We start from the raw sequence: 22,920 nt of genomic DNA on the forward strand, positions 1-22,920 counted from the left end.
GTTGGAAATATTTTAGTTGGGTAAGTAATTTGTAAACAAGAACTGTACATTTTAAATCTCACTCATCTGGCTGAAAGAATAGGCCTATTTAGACTATGTTATTATTAGTATCCTAAAACTAGAATTAATTATGAAATATTTATTGTTCTTTTTGACACGCAATGAATTTGTAGCCACTTTGCCTGCTCTCTTGGCAAGTTTTTCTTTTATTTTGATGATTGTAATTTTGAGACATTCATTTGGGTCCTTAAACATTTAAAATTTATTGAGTAGTTTGAAGTATAGTAGAACAAAGTCAATGTTATGCAAGCTTTAACTTTTCTGTTGAAAATTTCCCTCCCCAGCTTATTCTCTCTTTGAATTGGATAGAGGTGTTCGTGATTGGATTGGGTTGGGTTGAAGGACTTTTTAGACCCAATCTAATTATTTGAGTTATAATATTTTTCTATCCAAATAACCCTCATTCAAAATTGAATCCAACCCAAGTCAATCATGAAACATTTGGATCGAGTTTGTTTGGATTACTTGGGTCATTTATTTATTTATTTATTTATTAATAAAAGGAAGTAAAATGGTAATACGTAAAAATTCGATTTAACTATTTTCACATATGAATTAAGATTAACAACTTAATTTCAATTTATATAATGTATAATCTTTTTTTAAAGTGCAAAAAAAAACTATTTTTAAGAGTTGTTGAAAAATAAATTATCCAAAAAATTGATGAAATTAAAGAAAACTAAAATAAATATAGTATATCTAATTGTACATACGCCAAAAAAATTACATTTTAAAGTTAATAAAAAGATCAGGTTGGTTTGAGTTATTTTAGTGACTTATGAACCAACCCAATCTATAAAATTTTCATTTATTTGAATCCAATCCAAAAAAGTTCGTAACCTAACGAACGCGGTTAGGTTGATCGATTTTTTTGGGTCGTTGAGTTTTTTAAACAACTTAATCAAAAGTAGTGTTTTTAGATAGAATTCTCGGTCTCGGATTCTTTTGTACGAATGACCTATTCACAAGCCTTTTATGATTAATGACCCTTCCTCCACAAATGTATAAAATCTAACTTTCTGCTTACGTCAGAAGACACTATCACATTTTATAACTTATTGTGTTAGAGATGGTCATGTTTAACGTAGCGATAATATGATGACCATCTTTATCTTGATTTTTATTTTTTTGTTATTTTTTTTTCATTTTTCTCAGAGTCTGTTGTACTTTTGGGTGAGAAAAATACATATCACAATGGAGATTATCATCATGTAGGGCTACATAGTCATCTCTAGTTCTATATGTTATAAAATATTTGTTGTATTTTCCCTATTTTTCTCATAGTTTGTTAGGATTTTTTTGAAAAAAAAAATGAAATCACAATAGAGTAAGCAAAAGGATAGATTTCATACATTTATGGAGGTAGATTATCAATCATAAAAGTCTTTCTAGAGAAGTCATCCGAAAGAGGGAAAAAAAAAAAAAAAAAAAAAAAAACCTCTAGTGTTCTTTCTATTCTTTTATAAAGGGTATCGTGAGTAGTGGATTGGGGTTGTTATTTGCTTGATGTATCATGATCTTCAAAAAAAAAAAAAAGTTAACATTAGCAAACATGTTTGAGACTTTGAAGTTTGGAATTCCAAGGGATTGGAAGGGAGTGGGAGACAGAGAATTTGAATTTTGTTTCTAAAAAATGAAAAGAAAAAAAAAAACCATAAACTAAAAACAGGAAAATACAAAATTAGTACCTGCTATCAATACTTATGACACTAAACATCAAATTTTCATTTTTCCTGAAATAAGTCAGCAAACTTGTACAGGAAAACTAAAATTTTATATAATTATATATATTAAAAAAAAGTGATAATAATGTAAAAATAGTATATACAAATTAAATGGGTGATCTTATCATCCGAGGCACAATTAATTTCTTTATTATTATTATTATTATTATTACCATCTTCATTCTCCCAAATGTTTAATTTCAATCTACATATCTTAAATCAATGACCTCTCCAAATGAAATAATTTAAAGTTTCGTACATTAAACAGTACATATGACTAAAAATAAGGATATAATAAGTGTATCAAATTAAAAAGAAAAGGTCAAATCCAACAATGAACTCCTTTTTTTTTTTTCTTGTGGGTACGAAACATGAATCATGATTACTAGTGCCTGAGTTTCCATTTCTTTGGACTAGAACCACGATGCAATGTTATGACAAATAGTAAAGAAATAGTGTAACGATCCAATCCATATTATATACACAAAAAATACTATTAAATACAGTATTTCCAAAAGATTTGTGCAAAGGATTAATGCAAAAAAAGACAAACTATAATGGAGTGATTCAAATTAAAATGATTAATGTGATAATTATTTATATATACATTTATATGCATGCTTGGAGAATATATATATATATATATATATGAGAGTTAAAATTGGAATTATATATGGACCCATTGCCAAATCAGAACAGTCTGTAAGCAAAATGGGAAGAGAAACAAGAAGAAATGGGTGTTATTAATGCTCGCATAAGGGGTGTCGAATATAATGCCCCAACCACAATCACATCTCTTTCACTAATATAATGACCCCCATTTTAATTTTAGTCCCTCTATTGTACTTTCCCCCTTTGTCTTTCTCTTCTATATCATCATTTCCTTCTCCAACCACTTCTAATTTATTCTTTTTTAAGTTTCGTCATTCAATAGAGTAAGGTTACAACTACGATAAACTTGAATAATATAATGAAAATGAACACAACGGATGACAGAATAATACTTTGTGGTTTTACGTTAAAAGCTCCTAAACAAATTAAGATAAAAACCATGGACAAGAATGTGGATGGATTTTACCATATAAAATAAGAGTTACAAACTTCCTTTCTTATAGAAGGAGAGCAAATGCTCTTATATCTGTAATATTTTATTTCACTTGTGATTTGAGATGGTTTGCCAACAACAAGTATCTCCTATTTAAAATAAATTTGGCAATCAAACAAATTCAATAGTCCTAATTAACCTTAAGACAATGTGAAAGATTTAATAGGCACATATTGGAATTGGTCTTATAGTACAATGTGAATGATCTAATGGTCACAAGTGTAATATCCAATGATCATAGATTTTTCATGGCCTCTAAGAAAATTTATTGAATAAGATTGCAAATGAAATAATATTATTTAACATTGTTATGGGTAGATTCGGACAAGAAGACATAATCAACTTTAAGGAGTTTGCAAACTATTCGATCAAGAAATGGACGAAACTTCAACGAGAAAACTATACCCTAGGACTCAATTAAATATGAGAATAGAGTAATTAAGGCCAAGACCCAAACTGATCTACTAGCCCTCGACCAAGGTTAAGGTTGAGATCGATCCTCCCCATTTGATGAATAGGGCATGCTCCAACCCGTTGGGATTGAAAAAAAAAAAAAAAGGATAATTTGAGTCAAAAGCCCAAACTAATAACCTCGGCCTTACCTCCCCATTTGATGGACCTAAAATGCATGTCTTAACCCATTTAGCTTAAGAATTAACCTAATATGACTCGAAAATTTTGATATGGGCACCTGTGTTAGAATTTTCTATAAATGGTAAGTTTATTCTAATCCTTAAAAGCTCTTACTACAACTAAAGGCCTCTTATCCATTTTAGGTATTAGAGATATTGTGACAAATACCATACCATGTCCAGAATTTAGATTCTTTTTGTTTTGTCTTTCATATCTACCATGAATTATAAATTCGCAATTGTTATTACATGAAAGTCATGTGCATTTTTTTTTATCTGAATTATGGTATAAAAAATAATCACATATATTTATTATTAAATAAGTTGGGGATAAACTCAATCAATTAATACACATATTTGAAGTAAGTCAGCGAGAATCTAGATGGTAGTGTTCAGAGACGGTGACTTATAATGAAAGTATTGGGAGTGAATATTATAGGGAAGAAAATGTATAACTTAGAAGTTAATTTAATAATGCAATTGGATTGAATTTTTGTTTAAATGGGTAAAAGTATATATGATGTGAAGACAAAATGAAATATGTAATTAATGTTCCCTGTTTCGTGGGGGAGAGAGAGACTCAGAGGCGTGAGATGTGGGTGTTTTAATTAAATTTAATTTACACTATTGCTGAGCTGGCATCTGGTCTTGTCGGATCCCTTTAGGGTTCGGCCGGACACCGTGGCATTTTATTATTATTATTAATTTTTATTTGTTTGTCTTACTCAGCCATCACGGTCGGGTACTATTAGTATTACCTCACTGACAAACACGCCTTTTCGTTGATATTGTCACTCACCGTCTTCAAAAGCATTAATCAATTTTATATATTTCTCCATTAAGTCTTTCTTCATAAATACTTTTTAGTATTTTTTGTAATTCAGAATTTAGACTCCACCTTTTTTTTTTCTTTTTCTCTAAAGAGAGAGAGAGAGAGAAAAAATAAAAAAACACGTTTTCACTCAAAAATCAAAATGTCTATATTTTATTTTCTGATTTTTTAAAAAAATTAGAAAAATGTAGAGATAATTTTATACGATTACTTTCATATCCTTTCATTATGATGTTTCTATTTTTTAATTCTTTTTTCTTTTTTAACTTTTTTATTTCATGAAATTTTCAAACAACTTTTTGAAAAGGCACATTTTTACACAATAAGATACATGATTTTTTTTGTTTGTGTTAGAGAAAAACACACCATTTGACTATTATGATACATTTATTCACATGATTACAATTTATTAAAGACATGTCTTTTCAGAAAAAATTAAAAGGATATTATCTTTTAGAAACTATTTAAGAAAATATTGTTATTTTCAAACTATTTGTAAATATATATATATATATATTTTAAATAAGGCGAGGGTTGAAAACTCGACCTCGATAGGTCGAATTTTGAACCCTCGACCTTCCTTTCACTTGTACGTCGAACTTTGAACCCTCGACCTTGCCCTTCCTCACATTATTATTGAGTCTGTTTAATTATCATTCCGGAGACCTTCTTCTGTCAAAAGATCGTATTTCTAAATTTTTATAAGGTCCCTCTAGAATTCCTTCCAAAGCTTGTTGAATAATTTTTACGGATTCTGTCATTTCAGCAAGTCTGACTAAATAACGAGCTAATGAATCTCCTTCTTTTTACCACTGAACTTCCCAATCGAATTCGAGAGCGAGATTATGAGAGTGAGCGAGATTATGAGAGAGAGCGGGATTTTGAGAGAGCGAGAGTTTGAGAGAGCGAGTGCGAGAGCGTGAGTGTAAGCGAAAGCGAGAGCGAGAGCGAGACCGAAATAGCGATATTTTGATAGAGAGCGAGAATATCATACAAATTTCCCTTTTTTTTCTTTTTAATTATTACACATTCCACCTTCTTCTTTCTAATCCTTTTTTTTTTTAATTTTCTATTTTATAAAAATAATTTCTAAAGATATTTTATTATTTTATTTAAACTCTAAAAAGAATAAATTAAAAAAATAATAACTCATAAAAATAAAAAAAATGTAAATTAAATATCTCATTTATATAAAAATAATTACAAAAATCAATGTGTCCCACAAGGCGGGCGTCGTCGATTTCGAGCTGATTGTCGTCGTCGACTTCGAACTTGAGGTTGCTCGGGTTCTTCTTGATATTGCTCTGGTACCTCTGCAGGTGTTCATAATATAAATATTCATTATGCTCTCCACGACCCCGACCATGTCCATGCACGTATGAAGACGAAGGACCAGCCTCTGTCATAATGTCCTGAACCAAATGTTGGCATCATCGTCATCGGACTAACATAATTAGTTTGACTCTGCATCTGCGTCATAGGGGGCAACTCTTCCACATTATGTGCAACCTCATCAAACTCATCCTCTTCCCGAACAGATCCTCTACGTCTAGGAGCTGATGGAAGAACAATAGGTATATCGTACATATAATGAATTTCCTCCATATAGTTTTGGTTGTCACTACATATAGCAAGAACCTGGTTCGGATCATTCGCAACCTCACAGAGTCTACTGTTGTTCGATCTCTGTGAATTATAAAACAATTAGACAATATTTAAAATAAATTTAAATTAAAAAATAGATAATATTCATTCATTTACCAGATGACCCACAGCTGTTGTCACGAGTGACGTAGCGCCTTGTGATATTATTATACCAATGAATATATTCTGGAGTGACATCTGTGTCAAACTGTTCAAGAGAAACCCCCACTGCAATAAACCTTACACGATAGTGCCATCGCACTACCAAATGTGCAACTTTTTCGGACCAATCTCCAGTCCTTAGGTCAATATCATGCATTACGGGTTCAGTATTACAAGGCGATGAGACATCCTGCTGAAAACCGAATTGTCTCGCCATCCTGTTAGAAAGATGCCACTCACCAATGTGAAAGTATATGAGAGGACTCACCGTCCACCATATGTTTTGACCATTCGTACAAAAATTAGACAAAGTATGCACAATAATTTTGTACGGCTCCCAAATAACCTGAACACGAAATATTATATTAGAGAATATTAAAGACAAATACAATAAAAATGTGAATAAAATAATCAATTAGGTTTAGTGTAATGTACTTGTTCAGGTTGAAGCAGATCAAACATGTATCTATACTGGTTGACTACATGTGTGGCTATCCTAGTCACACAAATTTTGTCTCTCCACCTAAATTTTTAAATTGATAATTTAGAATTTAAATTAACTAGATCAGTGATATAAAAATTAAATTGAATTGAAACAATATATCGAGAACCGTAGGCTCGTCCAACTAACTGAGCGTCATTAACATGATGTAGCTGTGGAGCCATTGTTGGAAATCGCTCCCAATCCCATAGTTACAAAAGTATGAGAGGCCCAGTTATCTCTCGAACCTCAGGTCTTATTGCTTTGCATAGTTGTCTATATAACCATGCCAAGCATGCTCCACTCTACGAATACCGCCTTGCATCATGGAGGTTAGCTAACAGTGGCAGGAACATCAAGTGAACAAAATGACTTGATTTATCTGAAAACAGACTTCCACTCATCATTTGTAGATATATGCTCGTGCATATCTTATGACGGTTTCCTCGTCTGCATCATCTGTGAGCTCATGAAATTGTGTTCCTAACCATATTAAACTTAACCTCGATCCTTTAATCTTGTCGGCAGGTAGGGTCGCACCGAGGTACAGTTGACAAAATTCTAACCAGTCATCGTACATCACTCCGGTGACCGGCTCACCGTCAACAGGTAACCCCAACAACACTTCTATGTCTTGTAGAGTGATAGTGCACTCTCCAACAGACATATGGAATGTATGCGTCTCGGGCTTCCATCTCTCGACCAAGGTTGTGATCAGATGCCAGTCCAACTGAACAAATCCTGCCTCTCGACGTCTGCAAGATATTTCTCCAGTAGTACGATCTCGCCATACAACATATGATCGATATGTCGTAAGCAGAAACGGTGGTGACATTTCGGTCCCGTCCAACCATTTGCTAGGTTGTTCACTGTTGCAATTATACCGGCATGTCGATCTAAAATTAAACACACATCTTCGTGTGTGACATTTTCTCTCAGGTGTTTCATACTTAGTGATCTCGAATAAGCCATCATACCGAGCGGTACTGTTCATGTAACAAGTGGCAAGCATTCGGCATTCCATGCTCGCATTTTATGGCCGTTTGCTCACATTTTAACATGAACTACGAAGATTTTATTGAGGACTACTACAAATTGTCAACGTATGCTGAATGTTACTCTCCTCAATTTCAACCTGTACCGCATGAAGATTACTAGATCACGCACCCTAATATATCTGTCTTACATCCTGATCCATCGTTGTTGATAAGACCTGGTAGACCGAAAAGTTCACGTTATCACAACGAGATGGATTAGACAGAACCAGCCACTCGACAACGATGTGGATTTTTGTAATCAGTTAGGACATGATCGAAGGAAGTGTCCTTCGTTACTAAGACAGGCTCCAAATAGTTAGGGATTGAATAATAAATAATTTTTTTAATTTTATATTCATTTATAGTATAATAATCTAATATATTCAATTTATAGTATAATAATCTAATATATTCAATTTATTCAATTTATTGTCTAATGATTATTCAATTATAGTATAATAATCTAATATATTCAATTTGTTGTCTAATGATTATTCAATTATAGTATAATAATCTAATATATTCAATTTGTTGTCTAATGATTATTCAATTATAGTATAATAATCTAATATATTCAATTTATTATCTAATGATTATTCAATTATAGTATAATAATCTAATATATTCAATTATAGTCTAATGATTATTTAATTATAGTATGATTATTAGCTCTTTTTCTCTTTTTTTATATATATTTCTATGGAAAGTTCAAATTGAAGACTCTCACTCTCTCCTAAGATCTCTCTCTCAATCTTGCTCTCTCCTAAGATCTCGCTCTCTTAGTCTTGCTCTCTCAATCTCACTCTCTCTTATCTTGCTCTCTCACTCCCGCTCTCTCCTAGGATCTCGCTCTCTCACTCTCGTTCTCTCCTAAGATCTTGCTCTCTCACTATCGTTCTCTCCTAAGATCTCGCTCTCTTCTAAGATCTCGCTCTCTCTCTATATCTCGTTCTCTGTTATTGTTGTTATTTTTCCATTAATGATTACTAGCTTTCATTTCTTATGGAACAATCACAAACACTTTTTTAATTATGGATCTTCTACCAGAAACTCAATGCGTAATCTTAGCATTCAATGTGTATTCCTGAATAATTTCATTTTTCAATTATTCAACCATTTCATTTTACCAAGTTCAATGTTAGTCAAATTAGTCATCTCGCTCTCTCCAATATTCTCACTTTGAATCTCGATCTCTCCTAAAATCTCGCTTTGAATCTCGCTCTCTCCTTAATCTGCTTCAGCCCACTTATCTTCTTAATCGCTTTGAAGTTTCGACATGTGTGTAACCTTCGACAACCTAATATACAAAAAAAATTTTGTAGACAAAGCTAATTCGGAATTTTCTTTCATTCCAAGGCATAATTTGTATCCATGCGCTTCATATTCGCCTGGAGTTCGCTCCCAGAAATATAGCCATCCCCACCCCCTCACGTCATCCCACAAGCCTCCGTCTAATTCGAAATGATAAAAAATGCATAGGTTGTTAGAAGCAGCTCGAGTACACAGATACATATAGTGTACCATCTCATTACTTTATTTCCTCTATGAGGGAAAAAGAAAAGTAATAAACCTGCAATCTCGAGGGTGGATGTGTGTCGAAACTTCAATCTTCGACAATCTAAGCGAGATTCGCGAGATTTCCCTTGTCGAGGGTTGAAGTTTCGGTCTATGTATTGTTTCCAAGTTTTTCTTTGTTCGTCAAGTTCTCAACGTTCGACCTCCACATTAGTCGAGTTCTCAACGTTCGACCTCTAGTCTCGAACTCGCAAAACAACAATATTTTTCTAATAAGCTTCAAAACAACAATATTTTTCTAATAAGTTTTGAAAACAACAATATTAATATTAAAGGTCATGTCTTTTCACATAATAACTATAATTTTTTTTTTTAAAAGAAAAGTACAAATATTTCAATTTTGCTTTGACCTAACCTTCATTTTTGCAATGTAAGAAAAGAGTTTTATTTTTATAAGAGATGTTAGAGTCTTTTAAATAATATGAAAATTAAAATTAGATGACAATTTTTATTATTTTATGATGTAAATTTTGTATTCTATGAAAATATTGAGTCTCTAATTAATTTATTAATGCAAGAAATCTCACTAAATCTTAACAATAATTTGTTAAAATAAGGTCTAAATTGTTACAAATTTCAAAGTACAGGGACTAAGTTGTTACATAATAAAATTTAAGGACAAAATTGTTACAAAATCGAAAGTTGAGGGATTAAATCGTTACAATCCAAACTTTAGGGAGTAAATTATAACTTTTATAGAAGTTTAATGACTAAAAAGTGATTTTTAACTTACATTAAAAAAATAATTTTCAAAAACATGTTTTTTTATAATCTCAAAAGTTGGAACATGAAATAGAGGAGAAATCAAACATAAGCGGTTAAATAATATAATCTTAAATCTACATTCACCCTATAAATTTAAACCTTTTTCTTAATCGATGATTTAAGATGGTAGAAGAGTAGATTGGTTTAAGAGATTTTATACTCAAACCTCAACAACGTTATTTTCTCTTCAATTAAATATAAACAAAATTGTTATGAAACTTAAAATTTTAAGATGGGGTGTGTTTTTAGATTTGATACAAATGTTGAGAATTAAAAAAGGATAGAAAAGAAAACAAGGGGAAAAAAAAAGTCAAAAGCGTACGTGAGTGGAGGGATAACATTTACCAAACCAAATAAATAAATTTACTTTTGGGGAGTGGTCGGCTCAAAGCCTCAAACTCACCGGTCAATGCCCATTTATCTTCTAATTATTTTCTTCTCTTTTCTTTTTTTTTTAACTCTAAAGTCTAAATCAAACCATGCCCTTTCTAATTAATATTCAATATATTTTGCTTTTTTTCTACTCTCAATTATGTCCTCAACATTTTCTTTACACATATTATCATTACTCTTAAATAAGTTTACTAAGATGTGACCAATTCACTATTTTAAGCATATAGGCTCAATCCAAACAATCTAGTCCTACCTCTTATATACTATCATTATTCATTATTATATATATATATATATATATATATATATATATATATATATATATTGATAAAATAAATGCAACCACAAAAAATATCTTTAAAAGTTTGGAGATTAAACTACACATTTTAAATGTTTAAAACTAAAATGTTTGTTTTTAAAAAGAGATCTAGAACGTCTTCACTTGAACATTAGCACCAAAATAAAAATTTAGACCCCATTTGATAACTATTTTGTTTTTTATTTTTATTTTTTGAAAATTAAGTTTATGGACACTACTTCCATCTTCAAACTTTTTCGTTTGTTATCTAATTTTCATCAATGGTTTAAAAAACCAACCCAAAATTTGATAACTAAAAAAAAATAGCTTTCAAAATATTGTTTTTATTTTTGAAATTTGGCTATAAATTCAACTATTGTACTTAAGAAATATGCAAATCAGTGTAAGCAATGTAAATGAAGTAGACTTGATTTTCAAAAATAAAAACTAAAAACCAAATGGTCACCAAATGGGGTTTTAGTGACTTAGACAAGTACTAACATAATCAAACAATTTTTTGGGGTAAAATTATTTACCCAATATACTTTCATTTAAAGAAAAACTTGGCAATCTTTCATGAACACAATTCAATAGATAAAATATTAATTATCATCTTAAATTAAAGATCAATTATTTGATCTCTCAACCTCTTATCAAGTACATGTTGATATTAAAGTTTATGCCATTATTATTCAAACCATACATTGAATATAGGTTAGATTTTTTTTTTTACTTTTATGTCATAGATACCCTCAAACTTTCAAAGAGTTAAAAAATAGTCTTATCATTAGTTTTGGATGGAAATTGTTAGTATATTATTTCGAAACTACCACTAAACTTTCAAGTTTCAACAACCTTTAATTTTTTTTTTTTTTTTAAAGGAAAAGTTTTAAAAAATAATCTTATTGTTAGCATAAACCAACATTGTTAATACATCGTCACAAAAATAACTCTAAAATTAAAAAAAAATAAAAAAAATAAAAAATGCTCCCACCGTCAGTATAGTGGTCTATTTGTTTGATTTTTTTTTTTTTTTTTTTGAGTTCGAAAAAGAACCAATTTTAAAACATATTATATAGATATCTTTATTTTTTTCATATAGATACTTTCATTTTCTTTTATTTGTCCAATTCTCACACTAATTTTTCTCATAACCCAAAATAAAAATTATAAACTTAAGTTAAAGCATACAATCCAACGAAATCTCACCAAATTCTAAAATTAAAATCTCTCCTTAAAATAAATATATCAAAAAGATAAATAGCTAAATATAAAAAAATATGTATTTGACTATCAACACACACTCGATGTTAAAACATTTAAATTTTAAAGATCCCTCGGTGCTTTAATTATTTTCTTTCTTCTTGTTATAGTCTATATATCTTAAATGAAGTGAAGAACTTTATTTATTATTATTATTTTACTAAGATAAACAAATGTCAAATATTTAATAAAAAGGAAAGTAAGAGGGTATTAAAGAATAGAGGAGAAAACAAAGAGAGAAATAAGAGTATTTCTTTAACCTTCCCTTCAAAGTTTAAGGATCTTTTTTAAATTATTGAAAGCTCAATGATATTTTTTACACAAAATACTAAAGGTTTCCATTCAAAATTGGTAATAAGAGTATTTTTAACTCCTTTTGAAAATTTAATAGTATTTTTGAAACTTTTGAAATTTTAAATAATATTTTTTATCACAGAGTATAAAATCTAGGGATATTTTTGTACAATTTAGCCTAAACGTATATAATTTAAAGAAAACATTTGTGTCTCAATTGTAATTAAAGTGATATCAATTTCTTAAAGATGATTAAATTACTAATAAATTTGGTCAGACCAAACCACAAACATAAAAAAGTATATTTGAAATAATTAATAATTAAGTTGCACTGAAGTTTCACAAAAATTTTAAATCCCCTCTCTCACCTTCCTCTATAAATACACAGATACACATAAGAGGAAGCCAAAGCAGAACCAATATTATTTTGTTCTTTCTCTTTGAATACAGAACCAAAGAAAAGCCCACAAATTTGGTTGCTTGGTGCAGCAGTAATTAATTGACAAAATTAATTACGATCCAACATTGCACAATCTTTCATAAGCTAAGGTATTTCATTTAATTATTCAATTCACATCTTCTAATACATTGCTCAAGGTGCAATCTTGTTGTCCATACTAAAACTTTGGATCTTTATATATTGTTTATTAATTCCTCAATGTTTATTTTTCTACATTAATTATTTGGAGAGAAAATATATTTCTTTTCTTGTATTTTAAGCATTTAAATATAGTCCCTTCAAAAGAAAATAGGGTAGATGAAACTCGACAAAATGTTTGTTAGTGTGGGAAATCACATGCATTCATGGTCGTTGCGGGCTCTTCTTGGGCTAGTTTGTCGGTCTACTTCTTTTGTCTAGTCTCATATGGTGAGAGTTCTTCACTCTGATGTAATGTTAAGCCACTCTTATGTCTAAGTTAGTATAGTGAGTGTATACTTTAGCTAAACACAAAAGTAAGGTCATAGTTATCCTTTAGAGATTACTTTACTCTTCTCCTTTTGAGTCGTCAAACTAGAGTATTCATAATGCCCTTTCTTTGATACACGTTGTCAGAGTTATTAAATGAAGCTATGACTATGTATAACCCCAACAATATTAGAGTAGTTATGGCAGTTGAGGCTGCGGGGCAACAAATCAGGTACGATTTGATTATTTCTCGATTGATATTCCATCGACTTAGCTGATTGGCCCGAAATCTGAAGCTTTAACTTTTTTCTTTTGAGATGTGCATTTCTCCACGTTGCTCCTAGTTAAGCTTAAACCGGCTCATGAGATTTTGGCCTTGCCTGAAGCAACCCTTAATAAAAGTTCAAAATTATGTGCTTAAAATGAAGATAAGATTGCACTCATATAAGTGGTGGTTAAACATTGTTTAGTAGACTACTTGTTTGGTTCATCTCCTTTATCAGCACGTTGATCTCTACTCTCAATAGTAAAATGAGCAAATATAAGCAATTAACATAGTATTTGTACTATCAATCTTGAAGTCAAAGATTTGATTCCCCCAATCCCGTATATGATTAAAAAACGTCTCTTAATCTCGCTAATTTTCAAATAATCAATTTAGTTCTTAAACATTTTATCTGAACAATTGAGAAATATATTTACATTATCCTACTTTTTGTTTATTATTTTTTATTAAGTCAGATGGAAATTAACTTCAAATTTATAGAAAATATCGTTTTATTTTTTTCTCAAAAGTGCAATGGCTAATGTTTTTTCATTCTACTAAAAAGTCAGTGCGTCTAAATTTAGTTCTTTTAAACATAATTCAACCGTCCTATTTATTCCATGTCATCTTCTCTCAAACATTCTAGAGGATTTTTATTTCAAAATATTTTTAAAATGTATGTGAAATGTCAAAGGTATAACATCCCAAATAAAAGAAGTATTTTTTTTAAAGAAAAGATGAAGTTTAATAGTATTTTTTAAGCTCGATTTGTTAATCATATGATTTTTAGTTTTTGGTTTTTGAAAATTATACCTATTTTTTTTCTAATTTTTTTCTAATAATTTTCATCTTTATTGAGTAATAGAGTTAAATTCTTGCAAAATTTCAAAAACAAAAACAAGTTTTTAATTTTTTTCCCTCTAAACTTGACTCTTTTTTTTTTTTTTTTTTTTTTATATTGGTAGAAGTATATAAATAACAAAAAAATTAGAGGTGGAAGAGATATTTATAAGCTTAATTTTCAAAAACTAAAATAAATAATCAAATTATTGTCAAACACAACCTTAATAATTTAACTTTTGCACTACAAATAGTCTCTTCTTAAGATTTTATTATTTTGAAATAGAATTTTTTTTATAGAGAGTGTCATCTTAATTATTAGTGTTGAAATGTCTTGAATTTATTGTCTGGCGCTACAAACAACCAAGTATGGGAGTTTCGCATTCAAAATTTATTCAGAATTTGTATTTAACATATTTAATTATTTATAGTTATTTACGATTATGACTCTAAGGTTTAAAGAGATGTATTACATAAACTCTTTAACTCGAGTGTACCGTCGTTTTGTATTCAGAAACTATTATCTTTAATAATATTGTTCTTTCTCTATCTCGTGAACATAGCTAACACACTATTAATGAATTATGTATATTTTTGTGTCGATCTTTTTTACGTTTGTTTTTGTGCATGCACACATGGATTTTATTATTATTTTATTATTTTTTTTTAAAAAAATGTTGTTTATTCCAAAAGGAGCAATAATGGAAAAATGAAGTACATATGTAATATCCATCTACAAAACAATCAAAAGCCAAACCTTTGGTTTCCTCGAAGGAAAAAAAAACAAGAAAAAGAAAAGGAAAAGTCAGTTTTTGGTTTTTCTTATTCCTTGACAGAACAGAAGGAGTCAACTCCACACAAGAACAACTGCAGGGTAAAAGGGTCAAAAAAGTTCCTTTTTTAAAAAAAAAAAAAAAATACTTTAAATAATATTTTTAAAAAATCCAAAAGAAGCATCTTCTTCCATTTTCATGAAACTTTTTTAGACCCATTCTCTGTTTTGGACTCTCTCTAGACGCATGGAAGCACTTCTTCTTGGTAACCATTTTTTATTTCATAATTTTCAGTGTCATTCTTCTCTTTGAACCCACATACTAACCTTTTCCTACTCTCTCATTTCTCTTTTCTCATGTCTATTTCATTGAACATTTCAAAGCCCATTTCCCCATTTCATTCAAATTCTGAGTTTCAACCCCTCATTTCGGCTAGAAGAACAACAAGCCCTTCTCTTCATGCTCTGAAACAGGTATTTCTGCAAAACCCATCATCGATTTTTACTGGTTCTTATTGAGATGCAATCTTACTGTTTTTCCCCCTTTACCTTCTTTCTCTTGTCGGTGTGTGTGTGTGTGTGAATGAGAGCGAGAAATGTTTTGGTTTAAAGAATTGGACTTAGTTTAATGAACTTCAGCGTTTGAAAGAAGCAAAGTTCCCCCCATCACTGTTCTTTGTTGGGGTTGGGGTTGGCGGGGGGAGATTCTCTATGGTAAAGTATTTGGTTGTTGAAAAGGGTATTATAATACAAAAGTACTCACATGTCCAACTTGTTCATTTGAGTTGTGAAGTTTGAGAGGCTTTACAGCTTTATCCTTGCTGCAATCTTTTAATTCACATGATTCGTGGTGACACCAGGCATGGAAAACCTTCCTCTTTTAGTTTATGTGGCCTTGAATTCATGCCTTGTCTTTTTTCAGTTATTATGAACTTTAACATAATATGACATTTGTAGCTTTCTGACCTCTAATGTTATTTCCTTGTGTTGCAGGTTAACTCCATTATAACTGCAGCCAAAGTTTTCATTTGGGAATATCTTTATGGCTTATGGTAATTCTAGATCCATAAGGTTAGTTTCTGTTTCAATCTTAGAACTGAGGGCACAAATTTTTAACAGTATTTCTGTTGTTTTCTCTAGCATTTTATTGTAATTGGTTTGCACTTACTTGAAATTTAAGCATCGTGACACGATATTATCTATTGTATTTATGATTTGAAGATGGTTTTTTCTTTCAGGTTCCAAGATGATCTCGAATCGTCTGCCCTGCCTACTATCAATGGTGGCAGTGTCACAAAGATCATATATAACATTGATGGCACACAAATACCGGAATCGAGCAGCAAGAGAACTGTGGCTTCTAGGAAGTCTGGAAGATCCCTGAGAGCTAAAGTTTTGTCTAGAGTTTTCTCAGAAGATTATGAGAGAGTACAAAGAAAAATATTGGATCCTAGGGGACAAGTCATAAGGCGATGGAATAAGATATTTTTAGTTGCTTGTTTAGTCTCTTTGTTTGTAGACCCTCTTTTCTTTTACCTGCCTGTGGTCAGGGATGAGGTGTGCATCGATATAGGAGTAGGTCTTGAAGTCGTCCTCACAACTATAAGATCAATAGCTGATGTTTTCTACACAATTCAGATTTTCATTAAGTTCCGTACAGCTTATGTTGCGCCCTCTTCTCGTGTATTTGGGAGAGGAGAGCTTGTTATAGATCCTTGTAAGATAGCAATAAGGTATCTACGCCATGGTTTCTGGATTGATCTCATTGCAGCCGTGCCAGTTCCACAGGTATATGTCGGTCCATCAATTGCTTTTCTGTTGGTGTTCGATATGAGGTTGCCAAATTGTTGATCTAAGCCTTGGGCCTTTGTAGGTACTGATCTGGATTGTCATTCCCAACCTTAGTGGTTCAACAATGACGAACACCAAGAACTTCCTAAGGTTCTTCCTCATATTCCAGTACCTCCCAAGGCTTTTTCTCATATTTCCTCTCTCAACACAAATTGTTAAGGCCACTGGACTTGTGACACAAACAGCATGGGCTGGAGCTGCTTATAACCTGATTCTTTATATGTTGGCAAGCCATGTAAGTAGAAAAATATTACCTTTTCTAATTGCCCCTGAAGTGGAAATTAGGGATTAAAATGACAACAAATGACTTATTTGTATCCCACTGCGTCTATTGTTGTATCCTTTTAAAAGGTTTTAGGAGCCTGCTGGTACCTTCTTTCAATTGAGCGTCAAGAAGCATGCTGGAGAAGACTTTGTATGTTTGACAAATCTTGTACAGATGGATTCTTCGACTGTCATAAGGTCGATAACCCTCAAAGGGACTCGTGGTTTAATAAGAGCAACATTAAAAGTTCATGCAATCCAAATGGTTCCTTTTATCAATTCGGTATATATGGTGATGCAATAACTTTCCATGTCACAACCTCAGCATTTTTCAACAAGTACTTCTACTGTCTTTGGTGGGGCCTGAAAAATCTCAGGTGAGCTACTCCTGCATTTTGATTATGTCAGCATAAAGTTTTTTTTTCACGTTCTTCTCATAAGGAGAAACAATGTCACATTTTGGGTTTTTTTCATATGATTTAAAGAGACAGGCCTCCAATGTGATCAGGGGCTAACATAGGCCAAAGGGAGTCTGTATATTTTAGATTTGTTTTCTGAAAGAAAAATGTTCTTTTAACCATCAAATGGTTGATGATCAGGAAACCTACCACTGAAAGTTTTCTTTCAAAGGGAAGAACATTATGTTGTCATGAAGCTTGCTGAAGAAAGTAGTCTTCGATTTCTACGTCACTCACTGTTGCTGTTCAAGCCATTCTTCTTCTGGCTTACTAGTGACCCTTCAGTCCATTAAAAAGTTTGATACAAAAAATTCCAATTTCCTTTCATTTACATGTGCAGTTCCTTGGGACAAAATCTTGCCACAAGCACTTTTGTTGGGGAAATAATTTTTGCCATTATTGTGGCAACTCTTGGACTGGTTCTGTTTGCATTGCTCATTGGTAATATGCAGGTAAGCCTTTCATATAATAGCTATTGTAATAAACCATTAGTTCCAATCCCCTTCTGCCATGTATCTAAATAAGGCACTAAATTATTATGCAGAAATACCTCCAATCAACAACGGTTCGATTAGAAGAGTGGAGAATAAGGAGAACTGATACGGAACAATGGATGCATCACAGGCAACTACCTCCAGAGCTCAGACAATCTGTCCGCAGATATGATCAGTATAAGTGGGTAGCAACTCGAGGAGTCGATGAAGAAGTGTTGCTTAGAAGCCTTCCCTTGGATCTCCGAAGAGACATAAAACGTCACCTTTGCCTTGACCTCGTTCGAAGGGTAAGTTTCACATATACATTTACATGACATATGGATATGGAGGAGCATTGTTGGAATTGATCACTCAGAATTACAATTTGTGGCAAATGAAACTGATTCTTCTCTGTGCACTCTCTTCTTGATCTTGGCAGGTTCCATTGTTTGATCAAATGGACGAAAGAATGCTAGATGCAATATGCGAGAGACTTAAACCTGCCTTGAGCACAGAAGGCACATTTCTCGTGCGAGAAGGCGACCCCGTCAATGAAATGCTATTCATAATCAGAGGTCATCTCGACTCATACACCACTAATGGTGGTAGAACTGGGTTTTTCAACTCCTGTCGTATTGGCCCAGGTGATTTCTGTGGTGAGGAGCTGCTGACTTGGGCTCTCGACCCTCGTCCAAGTGTTGTACTTCCTTCTTCCACTCGCACAGTCAAAGCCATCTCTGAGGTAGAAGCATTTGCTCTCATAGCAGAGGACTTGAAATTTGTATCCTCCCAGTTCAGAAGACTACACAGCAAACAACTGAGACACAAGTTTCGATTCTACTCGCATCAATGGCGAACATGGGCTGCATGCTTTGTTCAAGCAGCATGGCGGAGATATAAGAGACGCAAAGAGCGAGCTGAGCTCAGGGCTAGAGAGAGTTATCCAGCTACCAAAGTTGAGTCCCCGCTTTCACCACCAACGACATCAAACTTGGATTCACGCCCAGGAAACGCTAGAAGGGGATTGAATAAGCGTTGTGTGTCGGATGCTGGTGTCGTAAGCTCGTTGCAGAAGCCAGAAGAGCCTGACTTCTCCATCGTCGAGGAATAAAGTGATTGATCAAAGCTCGGCTGAAAAACCAGCAACTTTAGTCTGTACAGGTGGGGTGTGAATGGTGAAGCTATACTACTATTGGTTGTTCCGTGTAAAATGAAAGTTTGCTCAAGAAAATTTGATGTGGGGATTTTTGTTGACCTTTTTTTTTTGTTAGGATGTGGTGTTAGTGTAACACCGTGCAAAAACCAGGGAAAATAGCTCAAAGAGATGTATGAATGATGTAAAGCAGCACAATAAGTTTCTATAATTTGTATGTTAAGTGTTGTGATCGGGTTTGATTAACTTCTTAAACTCCACGTTTGAAGTTTTACATTTTTCTATTATATTTATATATTTTCCCCCTATTTTGAGACTTTAAAATGATAATTAGTAAGTTATTAAGCTAAGCTAATTGGTTATAGGATCTCAAAAGAGGGGCTCTAACATACCCTGATAACCAAAGGCCGAACTATTTTTGCATTTCGAACTTGCCCATGCAAATGTTATACCGCATCCTTCACTAGGTTTATTATTTTGATCCCGTTTAGTAATTATTCTATTTTATTTTTATTTTTTTTGAAAATTAAGTCTGACATTATCAACATCTTCAAATTTTTTCCTTTGTTATCTGTTTTTCATCAATGGTTTAAAAAAACCAAGCCAAATTTTGAGAATTAAAAAAAGTTGTTTTCCAAAAGTTGTTTTTATTTTTGAAATTTGACTAAGGATTCAACAATTGTACTTAAAAGAAAGATGCAAATTGTTGTAAGAAATACGGATGAAATAGGTTTAATTTTCAAAAACAAAAATAAAAAACCAAATGGTTACCAAATGGGACCTTCATAATTAATCCTTTCAATGTATTTGTTTTTTTCCCCATTTTATTTCATTATACCAACACATAATTTTGAACTTTGAAACGAATATGAAAAATATTAACATGAAATAACAATTTGTTTGACTTAATATTTGTATAAAAAGGGCCAATTTGAACACTTTTGTGGATGGGATAGCAGGGCAGTTCAAAAAGCCGAATCAACCCAACCCAATCCAAATAGAATTACGGGGCGTAAAACAAAAAAAATATGTTGATTCGGGTATTTGGATTGGGTTGATTCATATATTCACTTGAAATAATCTAAACCAATTCGAACCAACCCAAACTTATTATTGATTTTAAAAAATATTGTTTTTTTACTTAGGATAGAATTTATTTTAATTTCATAATTTTTTTGGATAATGTATTCTCCAACTTCTAAAAAAAATTTAATTTTCGTAATATAAATTGAAATTGAGTTATTAATCTTAATTCAATATACGTAAATAATTAAATAAAATTTTTATATATTAACATAATATTTACTTTTGCAATAAAAATTTAAATAAATGATCAAAATAACTCAAACCAACTCAATCCATGATAAATAATAAGAGTTATTTGAGTTAAAAAAAAAAAAAAAAAATTATCATGCGAATAATTGAGTTGAGTCACAAAAGTGCTTCGACCTAACCCAATCCTGAATGTAGATGGAAAGGCCCAATCATTACACTTGAAAGTTTGGAGCTCGTACTAAATGGGCCTGGGTTCGTTCAAAGTATACGGCCTGTCTCAACCATCTTTTATTTATCTACTTTCTATTTTGCCTCCCAAATGGAAAGAACCATGGCTTTAGTTGTTAGAAGTGTTATGGGAAAAATAATATTAAAACTGAGTAATGATGAGTCCATTGATAGAATTGGGTCGATTCCACATTCCCTCTAAAGTTCGCCATTTAAAGTTGTCAACCAAAAAAATAAAGCATTGAAGTAAATGATTTATAGCCTCATTTTAGACATTCATATTCATCCCTTCTATAAATTTAAAACTTAGCTTACACTTTTAGGCTCCAACAAAATAAAGTTGTGCATTAAGTTCTCTTTTTTTTTGGACCATATGACAATCTTGTTTAATTAAACCCCCCCAAAAAAGGACACGAATGATTTATTTCAATTGAATTTCACATAGGAAAAGAGAAATAAAAATTAAACGGTCCATTTATGCTATGATTCACATTTTATTTTGATTTCGTACATGAGAGGGTGAAAATGTGGTGGACAAATCAATGGTGGTGGTCAACATTTAACCCTCTAAAAGTGGGACAGCTCAGTAAAAATGAGACATGGAATAATAATAATAATAAGAGATGGGCCAATGGTTATTACCATGGCCCACCCAAGAAACCAAACCCACTTTAAAGAGACAAGAGTGGGCCCATTTTCGCCACATCAGCCTAGTGAGTCCCACAAGCAAGCAATGGGTCCATTTTGACTAGAGCCTCTCAAGGTTTTATTTTAGAAAGAAAATTTTCTAGTATTGCCCTAATACATCCTATTTACATTCAACATTGGATCTATTATTTTATTAGATGGGCTTCATAGAATTCTTAGATCTTGAATTTACGACAAGCAATGAATGAAAAGTGGTATAATTCTTTTCATAACAACCTAATACTATTAACTTTTTTTTTTATGAAAAAAAAAATTATAGTATTACGTGTGACGCCTATAAAATAAAATATCTTATTATGACCTGTCAAAAGTTGAACAAATAATGTAAACTAGAACTAAAGTGAGTTTGACTTAATGATATTAGTATGAATTTTGTCTCTAGAGGTCAGAGGTGTAATCTACCTTCCAAAAAGAATAATAATAATAAGAACTAAATTTGTAATTTAACAAAAAAAAAAAATGTATGTACTATTACAATAATAAAACTTTTTTTGTGATAAGGCTAAGAGTGAGGGTGTTATGTGAAAAGTTGAATCTGAATTTAGTTGCAAAAGATGGATGCTTTTAACCCAACTTTCAAACTCTTTGATTAATTATAATTCAGAAAAAGTTTGAAAGAAGAAAATGGAAAAGAAAAGGAAAAAAGTAAAATAAGAAAAAAAAAAAAGGGAATGAAAGGTGTTTAAAACAGATTTGGGACATTCATGTAAAATGGTAAGATATAAGGGGTCAGTGAGAGAGTTTTCATTGACTTGAGGGCATTATTGAAAGGACAAAACGGAATTGAGTAATTAAAGCCAAAGTTGTTGGGATTAGGAACAGATTCTGGGAATTAATTATAATGAAATTAAATTAACATACCAAATTAAAATTAATTAATCGATTACTTAAGGAGGTAAATAGTAATGTTGAAAAACAAGAGGAGATGATTCGGACACTGCAACGACTGAAAAGAAACAAAATTATCCTTGGGGGTCCAAATAGAAAGAATAACATTATTTGGGGATACAGAAAAATAAATAAATAATGAAAAAAAAATTAAAGTAAAATTTGGTTGCATTATCGTCAAGTCCCCACTCTTATTCGTGCGACCATGTGATGTTTAGAACAAAGTCCAACGCTAAAATAATAATGTTGTGTCCTAACTACAGTATTCTGTCTTCCTTTTTTTTCCTCTCCATGAAGATTCATTTCATAAATTGCACGATTTATCATGCAGTTTTATATATATATATACACGGATAATCAAACTTCAAACTTCAAAATCAATAATATAGATTATTATATTATAGTAAAATATGAAAAAACTCTTTAAACTTAGCCGTATTAACTCTAATTAAATTTTCTTATTGTATACTTCGTTTGGGAATCAGTTCAAATGATATAAACAATACGAAAATTTTGAGAGGGTATTCATATAATTTGGATAAAAAAGGATTTTACGTGATATAACAATTTTTC

The 22,920-nt window shown here is 31.5% G+C and overlaps 1 protein-coding gene across 1 annotated transcript; it reads left to right on the plus strand.

Moving 5' to 3' along the window:
* The first annotated feature begins 15,220 nt into the window (after positions 1-15,220).
* On the plus strand, positions 15,221-19,494 carry CNGC15 (cyclic nucleotide-gated channel 15). Its single transcript, XM_039046894.2, has 9 exons — positions 15,221-15,315; positions 15,434-15,523; positions 16,043-16,120; positions 16,288-16,837; positions 16,923-17,135; positions 17,252-17,541; positions 17,963-18,074; positions 18,167-18,403; positions 18,535-19,494. The coding sequence occupies exons 3-9, from the start codon at positions 16,092-16,094 to the stop codon at positions 19,204-19,206; spliced, it is 2,103 nt and encodes a 700-aa protein (XP_038902822.1). The 5' UTR covers positions 15,221-15,315; positions 15,434-15,523; positions 16,043-16,091; the 3' UTR covers positions 19,207-19,494.
* The last annotated feature ends 3,426 nt before the right edge of the window (positions 19,495-22,920 follow it).

The sequence above is a fragment of the Benincasa hispida genome, chromosome 10 (assembly GCF_027475165.1).
Source record: "Benincasa hispida cultivar pf3 chromosome 10, pf3_genome.v1.1, whole genome shotgun sequence".
Taxonomy (NCBI): domain Eukaryota; kingdom Viridiplantae; phylum Streptophyta; class Magnoliopsida; order Cucurbitales; family Cucurbitaceae; genus Benincasa; species Benincasa hispida.